General features: G+C 36.0%; 2 protein-coding genes across 2 annotated transcripts; both read right to left on the minus strand.

Moving 5' to 3' along the window:
* Positions 1-1,929: 1,929 nt before the first annotated feature.
* On the minus strand, positions 1,930-2,868 carry LOC109680803 (olfactory receptor 5P1). The gene has a single exon (XM_020155487.2). It carries the CDS (start codon positions 2,860-2,862, stop codon positions 1,930-1,932), a length of 933 nt encoding a protein of 310 aa, XP_020011076.2. The 5' UTR covers positions 2,863-2,868.
* A 9,712-nt stretch (positions 2,869-12,580) lies between these two features.
* Positions 12,581-13,526, minus strand: LOC109680804 (olfactory receptor 5P76-like). The gene has a single exon (XM_074067017.1). The coding sequence runs from the start codon at positions 13,523-13,525 to the stop codon at positions 12,581-12,583; it is 945 nt and encodes a 314-aa protein (XP_073923118.1). The 5' UTR covers position 13,526.
* Positions 13,527-16,068: the final 2,542 nt, after the last annotated feature.

Genomic DNA, 16,068 nt, shown 5'->3' on the forward strand with positions numbered 1-16,068 from the left:
TCACCCTTTTGAGTTTCATAATGATGATGATGTAAATGAAAGTAAGTCATTTCTACAAGAAAAATGTGCAGTGCCACCTGTGAAAGAATTTCTAGAATTTTTACAAGTTCTAATTTCTTTTGCTTTTTTTACATTTTTATTAGCATATATTAGTTGTGCAGGGGAGCGGTTCTTTTTTTTCAGGGTGAAATTAGTTTATTTTCTTTTTTTTATTATTATTCATATGTGCATACAAGGCTTGGGTCATTTCTCCCCCCTGCCCCCACCCCCCTCCCTTACCACCCACTCCACCCCCTCCCTCTCCCCCCTACCCCCTCAATACCCAGCAGAAACTATTTTGCCCTTATCTCTAATTTTGTTGTAGAGAGAGTATAAGCCATAATAGGAAGGAACAAGGGTTTTTGCTGGTTGAGATAAGGATAGCTATACAGGGAGTTGACTCACATTAATTTCCTGTGCGTGTGTGTTACCTTCTAGGTTAATTCTTTTTGATCTAACCTTTTCTCTAGTTCCTGGTCCCCTTTTCCTATTGGCCTCAGTTGCTTTTAAGGTATCTGCTTTAGTTTCTCTGCGTTAAGGGCAACAAATGCTAACTATTTTTTAGGTGTCTTACCTATCCTCACCCCTCCCTTGTGTGCTAAAGCTTTTATCATGCGCTCAAAGTCGGGGAGTGGTTCATTATGACATTTATATATGTATCTACAATGTTCTGTGATTAGACTCTCTCCCACCATCATTCTTACTCATCCCCGCCCCATCAAAACAATTTCAACAGGTTTTATTGTTTATTTTCATGTAAGTATACAAAATACATCAAACTTCCTTCAACCTGTCCTTTCACTCTCTCCCCACTCTCCCCTCTGGTACCCACCCCAAACAGGTTGTTTATCTTCATCTCCCTCATTTTTAAGCATACATTAATTATTCAAATGAGTTTCACCATGGTATCTCACATGTACATATAATGTTGTTTAATCAGGTTAGCCCCAAGTTCTAATTTCTTTATAGACTCTGATCTATGGAAGTATGATTGTTGTGAAGACATTAGTTGCAATGCTTAAAATTTTAAATGCCCCTATAAATTTCTACAAACAATGAAGTTTACATTATGCCAAACGGTCTCTTTGCTTTTAATATGCATTTAAGTATGGCTAGAATGTCTGTGATCCAGGGTCAAATCAATCCAGTTTTCCCAACCTTACCCTTGCTCCAGTATCTGCAGAACCAAGACCATCTTAGCATAAAATGATTGATGCAATGTACCAACTAACACTGTAAACTCTTGATCAAATCCTCTACATCAATAGTGCTAACATCACTAGACTGTGATGGGACAGAGAGATAGGTTAAGTTTGCAGAACAGAGAGATAGAGGACTCAAATCTGTATCTACACAGACAAACTATTTATAAACCCATTGTTTTTCATGAGTAAATTGAAAAATTCATAATAACAGAACCATAGATTGATTTATTGTGAAAATTAAATGCAGGAGCAATGAGGTCTTAGAGCCTGGCTCTCTTGATTCAAATGTTTATCTCACATCCACTGATCTGTGTGATGGGTAATCTCTTTACTATTTATACCTAAACAATTTGTTGGTAAAATAAAAATTAATGGTACCACTTAATCAAGTTGCTGTGAGGAATAAACTGGTTAAGATATATTATGCATTTAGAATAGGGCCTGATACATAGCAAGTGCAATCATTGTTTGCCAAATAAAATTCCCAACATCTGCAAGAGTTCAGTATTATCATTTTTATTGATTTCAGGATATCTTTCAACTGATGCAAAGGTGAATAAGGTGTGAGATAGAACAAAGTAATAGAATTTTAGCTTAAGCAATCAGCTAAGCTGAATGTAGCAAATACTAAGTGTGACATGGGTAAATGAAATCTTTACATATTTCTTAAATTTAACAATAGAGTCTAAGAATACATTCTGACAGTCACCTTCCTCAGGGCCTCCTTCACATCTCTGTTCCTTAGACTATAAATGAGGGGGTTCAACATGGGAATCACCACTGTGTAGAAGAGAGACACCACTCTGTTCTGGTTAGTTGAGTAGCTGGACTTGGGCATCACATAAATGAAGGTAATAGTTCCATAGTAGAGAGTGACTGCAGTGAGGTGGGAGGTGCAGGTGGAGAAGGCCTTGTGTCGCCCCTCAGTGGAACGCATCTTCAGGATTGTGGTGAGAATGTAGATGTAAGAAAGAGCAATGACAAACACCGTGAGCACAATAATGGAGCCAGAAGAGATGGAGGGAATAATTTCAATAATGGAGATATCTGAGCAGGCAAGTTTTAACAAAGGGGAGAAATCACAGAAAAAGTGATCTATATGATTTGGTCCACAGAAATACAGACTCAGTAAACAACTCATAAATGTCGAAGCATTCACACAGCCACCCAAGAAGGAAGCACCCACTAAAAGGATGCAGACCCTGGGGGACATGTGTGCAGAGTAGAGCAGGGGAGAACAGATGGCCACGTAGCGATCATAGGCCATGGCAGCCAGCAGGAAGCACTCAGCTGTCCCAAACATCACAACAGAACAGAGTTGGGCTTCACAGCCAGCCACAGGGAGAGCTACTCCATGTCCAATTAATCCTATAAGCATTATAGGTGTGACCGATGTTGAATACCCAATGTCCACAAAAGCCAGATGACTGAGGAATAGGTACATGGGGGTGTGGAGCTGGGAACAGCTTCTTATTAAAGTGGTTATGCTGATATTGCCTATTAAAGTAATAACATATATTCCCAGAAATATCATAAAGAAGATGACACAAAGTGTAGGATCCCCTGTTAACCCCAGAATGATGAACTCTGTCACAGTGGTATGGTTTCCAACCTCCATCTCTTGTATAAATATTCCTATTGAGGGAAATGGGAATATTCACTTGTTTAATTTTAGCTTTCTTGCCATACATTCTTCACTTTCTTCAGTTATTCTGCAGACTCATTCATGGTAGCCTCTTCCTTTATCCAACCTGTAAATATCAGTGCTCTTGAGGATTGGGGAATTTGTCCCTTTCTCTTTGCTTAAAATGAGAATGAATGATCCTTACTCTGTGACATCTCATTTATATTTTATTTATGTAATGTTATTTCAAACCTTGACTCCTAGGCCAATTTCTCTCCCATGGTCCAGATTCATACTGTCAATGATCTATTGGGATTACCATCATTCTCAAGAACCTATTGAAAATTCCACAAATACCCCAACCTACGTGTTCCCAATTCCATACTCATCCTTTTCTTCAATCTCTCCTCCTTATATTTTATATTTGGAGAAAGACACCACCATCCACCTAGTCTCTCATGCCTGCAATTTGGGAGTCTTCCTAGCCCTCTTCTTCTCATTATACCACATTTAGTAAAATCCTATTGATTCTGTCTAAAATTTATTTTCCCTTCTTTATCTCATCATCTTCTCTTTTTCATTGCCAGTGTCCCCACTTAGATGAAGACCCTGATCATTTTTTCCCATTTTATTCATTTCTTTACCTGCTTTCCTTTCATTATTTTCCTTTATAATTCACAATAATATGACAGAGTGATAGTTTGATTTTACAAAGCAGAATTGGCCAATGTGATTCATTTAATCTGTTCAGTGCTGTCTCAGATTTTCATGGTGAAATGTAGCCTCATTCGCACAGCATCTTTCTGGTATATCCCTCCATGTGATTTTGCTTTTCTCTCAGGATTTTTCTATCTACCCTGACACTGACCCAGATTTCCTGAACTATTTACAATCCCCACTGTGAACACTATTTTTAATGATACGAACCTTGTATTTTCTGTATTAAAAACATTTAAATACTGAATACAACTATAATGCCTACACTGACTTCCGTTTTCTGAAATTAAGCATCCACAGTTCCTCTGGTCATTCCATCAATAGCATGATTTCCACATCCTTTGAAATCCTCTTTCTTCAGACTCTGAACATACTCTCATCTGAGAAATGATGCCAAGCACAAAGCATCATTTGTGCTCTTGGCCTTCTGACTCAAGCAAATTTCAGTGAGGTGACCTTGCTTTCGTTGTGTCAACATATGAGTCAGTATGTTCAGACAATGCAGTCCTTGGGCCTCCCAAAAGCCAGCTGCAATGATTTGTATGTGTCACTTAATCTTTTGTCCTTCACGTTTATACTAACAAAATAGGAAGAATTATTCCTCTACATAGTTTTGTTCTGATTTTAAAAGAAATGATAACTAGGCCTGCTGATACGTGACTACAATCCCAGCTACTTGGGAGACAGAGGAAGCAAGATCTCAAGTTAGAAGCCAGTGTGAATAATGGTAACAAGACCCTGTCTCAAAATTGGAAACAAAAATGTCTGCAGGCATAGTTCAAGTGATAGATCGTTTGCCTAGCATACACAATGCTCTGGATCCCTATTCCTCTCCAATAAAAAGAAATGATATCTATGAAGTTCTCGGAGGTATCTGGTAATCATATATCAGAGTTTTGTTTTAGTGCTATTTGGTTTTTTTTTTCTTCTTCAGACAAGGGCTTGCTATTTAGTCAAGCTTGGCTGGAACTTGATATCTAGTGCCAACTGGTCTCAACACTGTATCCTTCAGTCTCCAAAGTGCTGGGATAACAGGTATGTACCATCAGGTCTAGCTTCAAGCACCTTCTTTAATTAAATAAAATCAACAGGTTTCCAACTTTTTCATGAGAAGTATGACTTTATTTCAAGGAAGCTGGATTTCCACCAAAATCCAAAGTAAGACAGGAGTACAGTACCTGATGCCTACTTCTGTGAAATTCATAGGCATAATATAATGATTGATTTGAGGGCTTTCCTTACCTTCCAGTCTAATACTCTCCACTACTGACATTTGTGCTTCTCCACCTAGGCTTGGGACACAGACCACTCAAATATCCTTTCTTTCAATGCATTGCTCCCTTGTAATTACAGGGCGTAGTATCAGGTTATTCATCGGATTTCCTTTTCATATTCTCAGCTGCTCAAACCTCACAATTGTTTGAACTGGCACAGACCATCCACACTCCCTGGAGTCTCCTGGGTAAATAGGTCTAGGGGCACCAGAAAGACCATAGCACAGAGCCTCCCTTGGTGGGGACACAATAGCCATAAAGGTCAAGACCTAAAACTGGTGAAAGCAGTTCTTTTATTTTCAATTTCTTCTTGAACAAATGAAAACTCATCTTAACAAAATCCATTAATCTTTCACTTACCTTTGACAAGCACAATTATTGATGCTGAATTTCAAACAGGAGCTTATAAAGTACATGTTTTCCACTTATTTTTATAAGTCATGGGAACAAAATATTCATAAATATGAACCATTGAACATACCCCCTGGTCACAAAACATACTTGTATGTTGATGGATGTTTTTGTGTGTGTAGTAGGAGAGAAAAAGAAGGCAATAACCAAACATGACAAATCCTCTAGGGCTACTGTTGCTTGTCTCTTTGAGAGAAAGGTATTGCATTGGTGTACAGAAATGACTTATGGAACCAGAAGACTCATTAAGGCCTGGCTGGCTCTCCCCAAAGGGACATTGGCATGCCATGATGACCTTTGGACTTTTCCCCTTTTTAAATGAAAGTGGAGACAGTTCTTGGTTTCCCAGAAGTGTTTATAACATTCAAAACAAATAATTTACCCACTTAATTGGGATTAGTATGGTGATGGCAGAGTAGTTTCAACTAAAAGAAACTTTGAATCAAATTGAAAAGGAGCATGAGAATGGGAAGACAGAATAGTAAAAAAGAAAACTATTTAACTTAGTGATCATTTTATTGCTGAAAAAATGGGATTCTGGAAATCCATGTATGCATCACTGTCTCTTTTTTAAGTGTCTTCTAATTTGTTCTTCCCACCCCTCAATAAAACAATTCATGAAGCACTTCTAAGGCATCAGTGCAGCTGCATTCCTTTGAGGCACCGACAACATGCCAAAGAAATTAAATATTTGACTAGGTTACCATAATATCTGACCTTTCTTTATGTGTCTCATGGGTTGCCATTAGGGCTCATCATTTCTGCATCTCTTTTGACAATTTCCAGTAAGCAAAGCATTTCAAAGTGATTTATTTTCTATACATCAACTATTGTCTACCCTCAAATTCTGCTCAGAGCCAAACTCCTTTACTTCCTCCACCATACATTTACCTTATGTCCCTTCTAGAACTATCTGAGCCAACTTTGAATATGTCATTCAAAACATACCCATCAAAATATGTGTTTCCTTTTCAGGCTTGCCCAATGAACTACGATCCACTGTGGATGTTGAAATGGTTTCATAAATCAACTTCTCAATAGCTTCCTAAGAATAGGCATGAAAATCTGAGAGACCTGCACATGTGTCATCCTGAGATAGATCTGAAGATCTCAGTTTCATCTTATCTGTGAACTCTGAAGCAGCCCTGTGACTCATTTCCATCCTCACCCAAGCACATCTCTCAAACACAGAGTGCAACAGTACTGCCTGCCTCAGGACTCACCCAGTGACCCAGAGAATATCTCCCAGAGACCAAAGAAGGCATGCCTGTCAATTGAGGTGGTAATATAACCTCTATCTTCAGATCTTGAAGTGGACCTGCTTCCCAGCACCAGGCTGTGGACCAAAGTACTAGAGATAGACCAGTCATCCAGAGCCCAGATAGCATCCACAGCTCCTATATTTAACAGACCTGTTAAAGCGCTATATTTAACAGACCTGCCAAGAAAGACCACACTGTGCACCTGCATACCCAAGTAAGAAAACCAAACCAAACAACATACAAGAAAATTAACTCAAAATGTATCATAGATCAAAATGCAAATGATGAAACAATGAAATTTCCAGAGATAAATACAAAATAAAATACTTCCTTTTGGGAAAAATACTGTAGGCATAACACAGAACCACAAACCATGAGTTATAAAAAATAAAACACGTTTGATTATTGTAGATTATTTTGTTCTTATTTTCCTTTTTCTGGCTGATATTCACACCATATAAATTTGAGATTTATCTTATCAATCTGTATGAATAATGCTGCTAGTATTTTGTCATAATTTCAATGAAAATATCATTCAATATTTTGAAAAGTTGAATTTTACTGATATTGTTTCTTTTATTCCATGAACATGTTATCTCTTTCCATTTATTATATCTTTGTTTTCTCTCATAAAGGGAATAATTTTTAGTGCAGGCATCTTTCATGACATTTCAACAGCTTATCACTAAATATTTGTTTGTATTATTGCCTGTTATAAGTTACTCCAAGTACGTAAAATGCAATTTCTATTTTATACATTAAAAAAAATAATAATATCTCTCATGACTTTGCTAAGTTAGTGCTACTGATATGCTTTAGAAAGCTCTCATAAGTTTGTGTTTAACCCATATGCTACCTACAAATAGAGACATTTTTCCTATTTCTTGGCTGACCTTTCTTCATTTTATTACTTTTATTTGACTTACTGCATGCCAAGGACTCAGTAAATATTAACTAGAAGTGATGAGATTTGGTCTTCTTATTTCCTAATCTTAAGAAAGCATGCAGTATTTTACAACAAGAGTAAATTACTTATTTCAGCTAAAAATGTCTCCCTGCTTCATTTAAATTGCTGAAGTGACAGAATTTCTTCTTCTTTTTCATGGCTGAATAATGTCATGTGCTTGTGTGTTTGTGTGTGTGTGTGTGTGTGTGTGTGTGTGTGTCTTTTCAGTTTTTTCAACTTCCAGCTGATGCTATTAAAACATCTGTTTCTAAGCTTTCTTCTGACCCTTCATGACATCACTGTTTCATCTTTCTGCACCTGATGTCTGGGTTTATTAATTCAATGAAAAGAGCAACAAACCCATAAATCTTATTCTAGGCAGTCCAACAACTCAAGGATAGATCTTTTTCTTTTCTCTCAGAGCCCTATTGTCTAACCCAAGATTAAATAATTTTGTGATAAATCTAGGATTTTGGCAGAATTTATACTCAGAATTTATGTCTCTAGCCTTCTATTTATCTCTCTTCTATTAGTACTGTCATTTTAAAATTTCTAAACAAATTACCAATTATGATCTCTTTCTTCTACTGACCTCAGTTTACAAGACTGCTCATAAAAAGTGCACATTTTGGTGGGGTATTATGTAATGTTTTGATACATGTACATACTTTGTTGTGTTTAAATCAGGTTAAAATATCTAGTGCTTCAACATTTACTATGTCTTTATGTTGAAAACCTTCAAAACCATGTCTTTTAGTTCCATATTGTCATCTATAGTCAACCTGCTTTGCAATGCTGCACCAGAACTTTTTGTTCGTATCTAAGTATAACTTAGTATCCATTGATCAACTTCCTCATCACTTCCTCACCACACACTATCTCCTTGATATCTGGTAACAAGCATTCTATTCTAAACTTCAGTGAAATAAGCTTTTTCAGATTCCACACAAATTGGCTGTCAGGTAAATTGGAAAACTCTTAGAAGTGACATGAATTTTCTGGTTATTTTTTGTTGATTTATAGCTTTATCACACTATATTGAGCAGTGATAACTTATATAATTAAAAACCATTAAAATAAACTGATATTTGTGCTCTTTTTCAATTCTAGATTAAGTTTTAAGAATGCACTTTATTTAATATATTCCTTGCAATTGTTTGCTGAATACTAAATATATTCATTCTATATATCTTTAATGTCCATTGTGGTTCAGAATATCTGCCTTATGTACTTAAAAACTGAGGTTAAAATTCATTCTAAAAAGTCTATTACTACCTTCTTAATTTAATTTTTCTGAATATGGCATTTTAGGTTTTCTGAACTATTAACTTTTCGTAAGTAAGTCAATTAAGTTTAGTAGCATTAATAAAGTTATAAGAGAAATGATTATAAAATCCATCAACAGCCATATATATATAATTTTGTTGAAATAATATTTTCTGTATAGACTCATCAACAAATAGGTATATAGTTTTGGCAATGAATTTGGAAAATTTCCCAATGAAAAGGTAGAGAACTGCAAAGTTATAGTGGTATCTATTTTATACAACCTGAAGATGTATTATAATTTCCCTGAGAGTCCTGTACTTGACACACAGTGCAGGTAGTTCACTTCACAATAACAGCATTTAGGATCCTTAAGTTCTGCCTATGATCCAGTGTGAAATCTGAAGCAGAACATTAGTTCAGAGCACTTAAGATCACTGCTGACATATACTGTTGCCTTTCGACAAAAGAGTCACTATTTTTACTTCAACGAGGCCAAATTTCCTCTGGCTGAACTTCTTCTTTCTCCTAAACCACCAATAAACTTAAGTGTCAGTTGGGTGACATGCAACATTACTTATAAATAAAATAACTATTATATGATGCATCTTGATTGGAAGGACGGTACGTGAAACACATGATGCATCTTGATTGGAAGGACGGTACGTGAAACACATTCTGTTTTATGCCATATGCTTCCTTGAGGACAGTGATTTTTATAACTATAAGCAACCCTTGCAGGGACAATGGAACCATATCTGACATTGCTATGAGACACATTTATCCCAGTGAGGGTCAAGGGGTTTCTAAAGTAGGATGCTTTTATCTTTGTGATGCCATCTGCCTAAAAACCCGTGAAGACTATGCTCAGAAAAGACAATTGGCTGGTTAACTCTGCTAGCATGGTGAAATCTTCAGTTATGAAGTTCTGTATGACTACTCTGAACACTACATGGTCATAATTTTTTGGTTTTGTAACTAAAAGCATTTGAAGTAGTCTTTTACCTTTTAAATCAAAGTTATATTATGATCTGTGTTGACTAATTCCTATATCATAAATCTTATTGGATTTGCTCCTGTTGTCTCTTGTTGGCACTTGTTCTCAAATTTGATATCTTGCTTCCTTTTGATTGATCTTTATTTTTTTCTCTGTGCTTGATTGAAATCACTAGGCTTGTGTTATTTGCTTATCCAGTTCACCTTGAGCTTGTTCTTGAGCATCTCATAGGCAAGTTCAAGGCTGGCAGTTCCCTATACTTCCATAGCAGCATGAGTCAAAGACTTGGTTATTCAAGTTTCCTTTTATCCTAAGGATATATGTGAGGTATACCAATCAGACTTCTCACAGGGATATGTTCATTTTTTTTACTTGCCCCCTATAATCCTTAAAGAGCACCAAATTCAGCTCAGGTTAATAAGACTTTCTTTCAATTTATCAAATTACATCATTTCAAAAGAGTTTTTTGAGAGTTAGTCAATTTCCCTGGGTCTTCACATTTTCTTCTGATGGATATCCTTATTATCCTGTAAAGCCTAATTTGATATTTAAGCTGTGCTTAACATTTTATCATCTGTTTCAGTTGTATTCACCATGGGATTGATTAAAATGGCCAACCTTGCCATTGCTGGAATGGAAAGTCAAATTACATGTATGTGAGTGGAACATTAGACTCACACAAATCCACACACACAATTAGTACCATATTAAACATGAAGTTTACTCACTTTCTGCCATGTTTGCTCAGGTGTTATATATGCATTGAGACCAGCACTGACTATTCCCTGTCCATGGCACATCAACTTCATACACTTGGCTCTGTACTTTTTTCTCCATAATATTGATCCACTTTCTCATTATCCATAGCATTTTTCAGTTTGAATCCTATACTAAAAGTTAAATTCCATTTCTGACCATCACTTATACTTCCAAAGGCTTAACTCCTGGATATAAGAATCGCCTCAACTCAACTATATCCAGGAGTTAAGCCTGCTGGAGGATCTTTAGTTCATTGAGGGCATGTCATCAAAGTGTAATGGGATGCCAGCCTGTTACTACTTTTCTCTTTTGCTTATCAGGTAAGAGGTGTATGGTTTTGATCCAACAGATGATGATGTGCACCACACACTCAGAGGAACTGAACAAACTCGTTATGGACTTGGGTTCAAGAATTAATAAATGTGTTAGTCAGCTTTCTGTTACTATAACAAATAACTAAGATAACTTATAAAGAAAAACAGATTGATTTTACAGACAGTTTTGGTGATTTTGTTCAACCTATCAAAGTTTGCATGACATGTTGATAGCATCATGCTAGGGACCAAGCCTTTATTTCATGGGCCTTGGGAACACTTAACATCCAAACACAAAGTACAAAAATTTTAACATATGGCACAGTGTAATGCCATTTACCGGTGGAACCTGGGTTACCGAAGCCGTAAAAAGATGAGGAGACTACGGAGTCCTGCTCAATAGCCACTTTAATGATGTATACATTGCTTTTTATGAACTCCTTTTACACAGAGAGCATTTGGTCAGAAAAAGCATGCCAAGTATTACATGTCAAGGTTACATTAGTACAGGGAAGCACAGTTAAAATTAACTCTTTGTCATGTCTCATTTAAAATGGGGACAGACCACCACTGACAAATGGATTAAGAAAATGTGGTATTTATACACGATGGAATTTTATGCAGCCATGAAGAAGAATGAAATGTTATCATTCGCTGGTAAATGGATGGAATTGGAGAACATCATTCTGAGTGAGGTTAGCCTGGTCCAAAAGACCAAAAATTGTATGTTCTCCCTCATACGTGGACATTAGATCAAAGGCAAACACAACAAGGGGATTGGACTTTGATCACATGATAAAGCGAGAGCACACAAGGGTGGTATGAGGATAGGTGAGACACCTCAAAAACTAGATGGCATTTGTTGCCCTCAACGCAGAGAAACTAAAGCAGATATTTTAAAGTGACAGAGGCCAATAGAAGGGGACCAGGAACTAGAGAAAAGGTTAGTTCAAGAAGAATTAACTTAGAAGGCAACACACATGTACAGGAAAGCAATGCATGTCAACTCCCTGTATAGCTATCCTTATCTCAACTAGCAAAAACCCTTGTTCCTTCCTATTATTACTTATACTCTCTCCTCAACAAAATTAGAGATAAGGGCAAAATAGTTTCTGCCGGGTAGCGAAGGGTAAGAGGGGGTAAGGGAAGGAGCGGGGGGGGGGGAGGGAGGGAGTGGGAGCAAGGGGGGAGAAATGATCCAAATGTTGTATGCACATATGAATAAAATAAAATGAAAATGGAGAAGCACATGGTCAACATAACTTTCTTATTTATATCTGAAGGACACAAAGCCATCTGGGAACCTTGAATACTATTTTTCTAGACATCTGGCTTTCTCACAACACCAGATACCAACTCACACACACACAGTCTGGTCCTGAAGCCTTTGCCTCAGTTCCTTGGAGCTTTCTCACAAGGTCAGATGCCAACTCACACAGGCAAGGTCCCGCTGATGGCTCTGACAGCACAGAATAACTATTGAGAAAATATGAAAAAAAGACTTTAAAAGTATATTTAGCAGGTTTTGTTTTATGTAAATCAATTTGGTTTATTAATTACAACTTTAATTTGTTTTCATTGAAAGTAACTGTGAGCCTCTTATTTTCTGAAATTCTAAAAATTGAACCACATATTTACTGAAAAACTTCACATAAGCTAATGATATATCAACAAATATATTTCAACCACTCTCATTCAATTTCCTTTTATTATTATATCTATGGGATACTATTACTCTCTATAGTCCTATAAAATAACAGACTTCACTAAGAAAATATTTTTCTAGTAAGCTCTCTCTTCAGAGCCCCCTTGATCTCATTATTCCTTAGACTATAGATAAGGGGGTTCAACAGGGGAATCACCACCATATAGAACACAGATATCACCTTGTTCTGGTCAGTGGAGTAGCTGGACTTGGGCATTACATAAACAAATGTAACTGTTCCATAGTAAAGAATGACAGCAGTGAGGTGGGAGGTACAGGTGGAGAAAGCCTTTTGGCAGCCCTCAGTGGCACTCATCTTCAGGATGGTGATGAAGATGTAGATGTAGGAAATGGCAATTACAATCACCGTGAACACAATGATGGAGCCAGAAGTAAATGAGGGAACAACAGCAGGGATACTGACATCAGAACAGGAGAGTTCAATTAAAGGAGCAAAATCACAAAAAAAGTGATTGACTCTGTTAATACCACAGAAGAGTAAAGAAAAGAAGGAAAATGAAAAGGAGGAGGCATTAAGAAAACCACCTACATAAGTTACTACAAGTAACTGGACACAGACTTGTGTGGACATTTTGGTTGAATACAGCAGTGGGTTACAGATGGCCATAAATCGATCATATGCCATGGCAGCCAGAAGGAAACACTCAACTGTACCAAAGAAAATGACTGTACCAAGCTGGATGGCACATCCAAGGTAGGAAATTGTGTTTCTCTCCACCAGAAAATTAGCAAGCATATTGGGTGTGACAGAGCATGAAAAGACTATGTCAGAAAAAGCCAAGTGGCTCAGAAAAAAGTACATGGGATGATGGAGCTGAGAAGAGACTCTGATAAGAATGATTGTACTGAGATTGCCAAATATGGTGACCAAGTACATGAATAGTATGATCATGAAGAGAATGATTCGAAGGAGTGGATTATCTGTTAAGCCCAATAAAATGAACTCTGTCACTGCAGTGTGGTTCCCATCAACCAGTGAATCCATGAGACAATGTAGCTGTGGCTAAACAAACCTACAATAAAAAAAAAGAATTTATAAATATGGTAGTTTCATTTTCTTTAACATATGTGGAACATCATAAATAAATATATTCAAAAACCAATACATAAATGCAATTATGAGTTTCTACAATTTAAAAATTGATTTTAGTGGAGATCCTTTAAAAAATTCCTTCATATACATGCATTTTTCTTTAAAGTCAAATAATAATTCAAGACAGTTCACCATAGCAGAAACTGTTGTTGAGTATATTGGGAAGAAAATATGCCTAATCTTTTGCAAGAAAAACCTGAATAATAGCTAATACAGTAAGCTTGCTTTATTTGATCAAGCACAGTCAAAAATAAATGGATAAATCAATAAAAATCAAAAGAAATTTCATTAACAAAATTTAAATTCCCTTATACACAGTACATAGCTCATCTTATGCATAGATGGTTTCAGTCAGTCTTGTGTTATCATCAGTTGTGTTTAAATCATTTTAAATAATCATATGATCTGTCAAGTGTTTCCCTGCCCTTCACTTCTTCAAAAGCCAGTGGTGCCCAAAATGTAAGGTAAAATTTCCAGTAATCCTCCCTAGCCTAAAAGGGCATGTAATGTACTTAAAAGTGGCAAAGCAAAAATTTTAGTTTTGTTGAAAGGTGGATGGATGCCTTTAGAAGAAGCTGAATGGTATTATAGAAATTAATCTTTCCCAGTATTCAAGATAAAGAACAGAAAAAAAGATCTAACTCTTTGTGAGAAGTATAAATTTGCACAACAGTAATTTTTGTTTCAGTAATGTAGCCTACTGCATGCAGTTGAGGTTAATGGTTGCTCAAAACTACTGAACATATGGTATAGGTAAATTTAAGTAATTTTAGAGCATTAATGGTTTTTTCCTGGATAGTTATCTTCTTGGAATCATATACCCATGGATACTAATGGCCTACTGCATTTATAACATATTTCCTAAATGATAAGCATACAGCTAAGAATTGTATATATAAGCACATAAACATGTATGTAGTTAATGACATTTTCCATAAAATATTATTTTTAATCCTTTAATTTTTAATTCTTATTTTAATTCTTTTTCATCCCTGAGTATATTAACTTTCTCTGCAATAATTACACGTTCTTCTCACACACCATTGTTTCTTATACCTTCACCACATACACTTCATTCTCTCCCCATCTTCCTTCTTTTTTCCTTCTGCCACACCACTTCTTTTTCTTACTTAATGTTTAATTTCTATACCTTTAATAATTTTAAACTCCTAGTATACTCCATAGCAACCAGAGATACTGTTATATATAACCTTATGTAGAGAGCTGGTGCAGATGGTGTTTTCAATTGTTTATTACTTCTTTTCAATATCTGGTCTGGTATTAAATTGTGATTTTACTGTTCCTGAGCTACACCCCAAGTGCAGTTCTGAGAAACTAAGAAACTGCACATTAATGGACATAGTTGATACATTGTAAGAACCTTTGTAAATGCCACAATGTACCCTCACCCAGCACAACAATAAAGGGAAAAAAAGACTGCAGGTGACTTGGACACAAATGTACAAATCCAATGTAGAAGCACAGTAAATATGAAAACACAAGGCAACACAACTCTTCCAACAGTTTCACAACAATGGACTCTAATGGCAATGAAGTGAATAAAATCCCAGACAAACAATTCACAAGCATAACCATAAGAATTATAAGTAAAATTAAAGAGGACACAAGTAAATGTCTGAATCAGTTCCAACAGAATAAATGACTAAATTAAATAATGAAGACAATGCAGGATATGAAAGAGGAATTCAATAAAGACATAGAAATTCTGAAAAACCAAATTGAAATTCTAGTATGGAAAGTTCATAAATCAAATAAAATGCTCAGCTGAAAATCTCACAAATGGACAAGACCAACTTGAAAATATAATATCAGAGCTTGAAGATAAGGTAGGGGAATTTTGACAAAAAATTTAAAAAATAAGAAGAAAGTATGAATGGAACACAAAAGACCTCTGGGATACCATTAAAAGACCAACCCTACAAATTATGGTAGAAGAAGGAAAGGAGAAGAGGTGCAAGATAAAGGTACAGAACATCTATTCAATAAAATAAAAGCACAAAGTTTCCCAAATATTGAGACAAAGACAATTATCCTGAAGCAGGAGGTTTTTAGGACACTAAACAGATGAAACCAAAAAAAAAAAAAAAAAACCTCTCATTATCATATTGTAATTAAAACATTACATATACAGAACACAAATGAATATTTAAATTTGCAAGAGAGAAGCACCAAATATTATATAATGGAAAACCCATCAGAATAACATCAAACTTCTCAACAGAAATTTAAAGGCCAGAAGGGCATAGAATGATGTATTCTAAGCCTGTAAGAAAATAACTGTCCTCCTAGAAACAGTAACCTTACAGTATCCAGCAACACTATCATTCACAACTGAAGGAGAAATAAAAAGATTTCACAATAGGCAAAAGCTAAAGGAATTCATGACTACTAATTCGACACTGCAGAAGATACTT

Source organism: Castor canadensis, chromosome 1 (assembly GCF_047511655.1).
Source record: "Castor canadensis chromosome 1, mCasCan1.hap1v2, whole genome shotgun sequence".
Taxonomy (NCBI): Eukaryota; Metazoa; Chordata; class Mammalia; order Rodentia; family Castoridae; genus Castor; species Castor canadensis.

Coding starts and splice junctions, on each gene's coding strand:
- LOC109680804 (XM_074067017.1), bottom strand. CDS start 13,525: ATGGATTCACTGGTTGATGGGAACCACACTGCAGTGACAGAGTTCATT.
- LOC109680803 (XM_020155487.2), bottom strand. CDS start 2,862: ATGGAGGTTGGAAACCATACCACTGTGACAGAGTTCATCATTCTGGGG.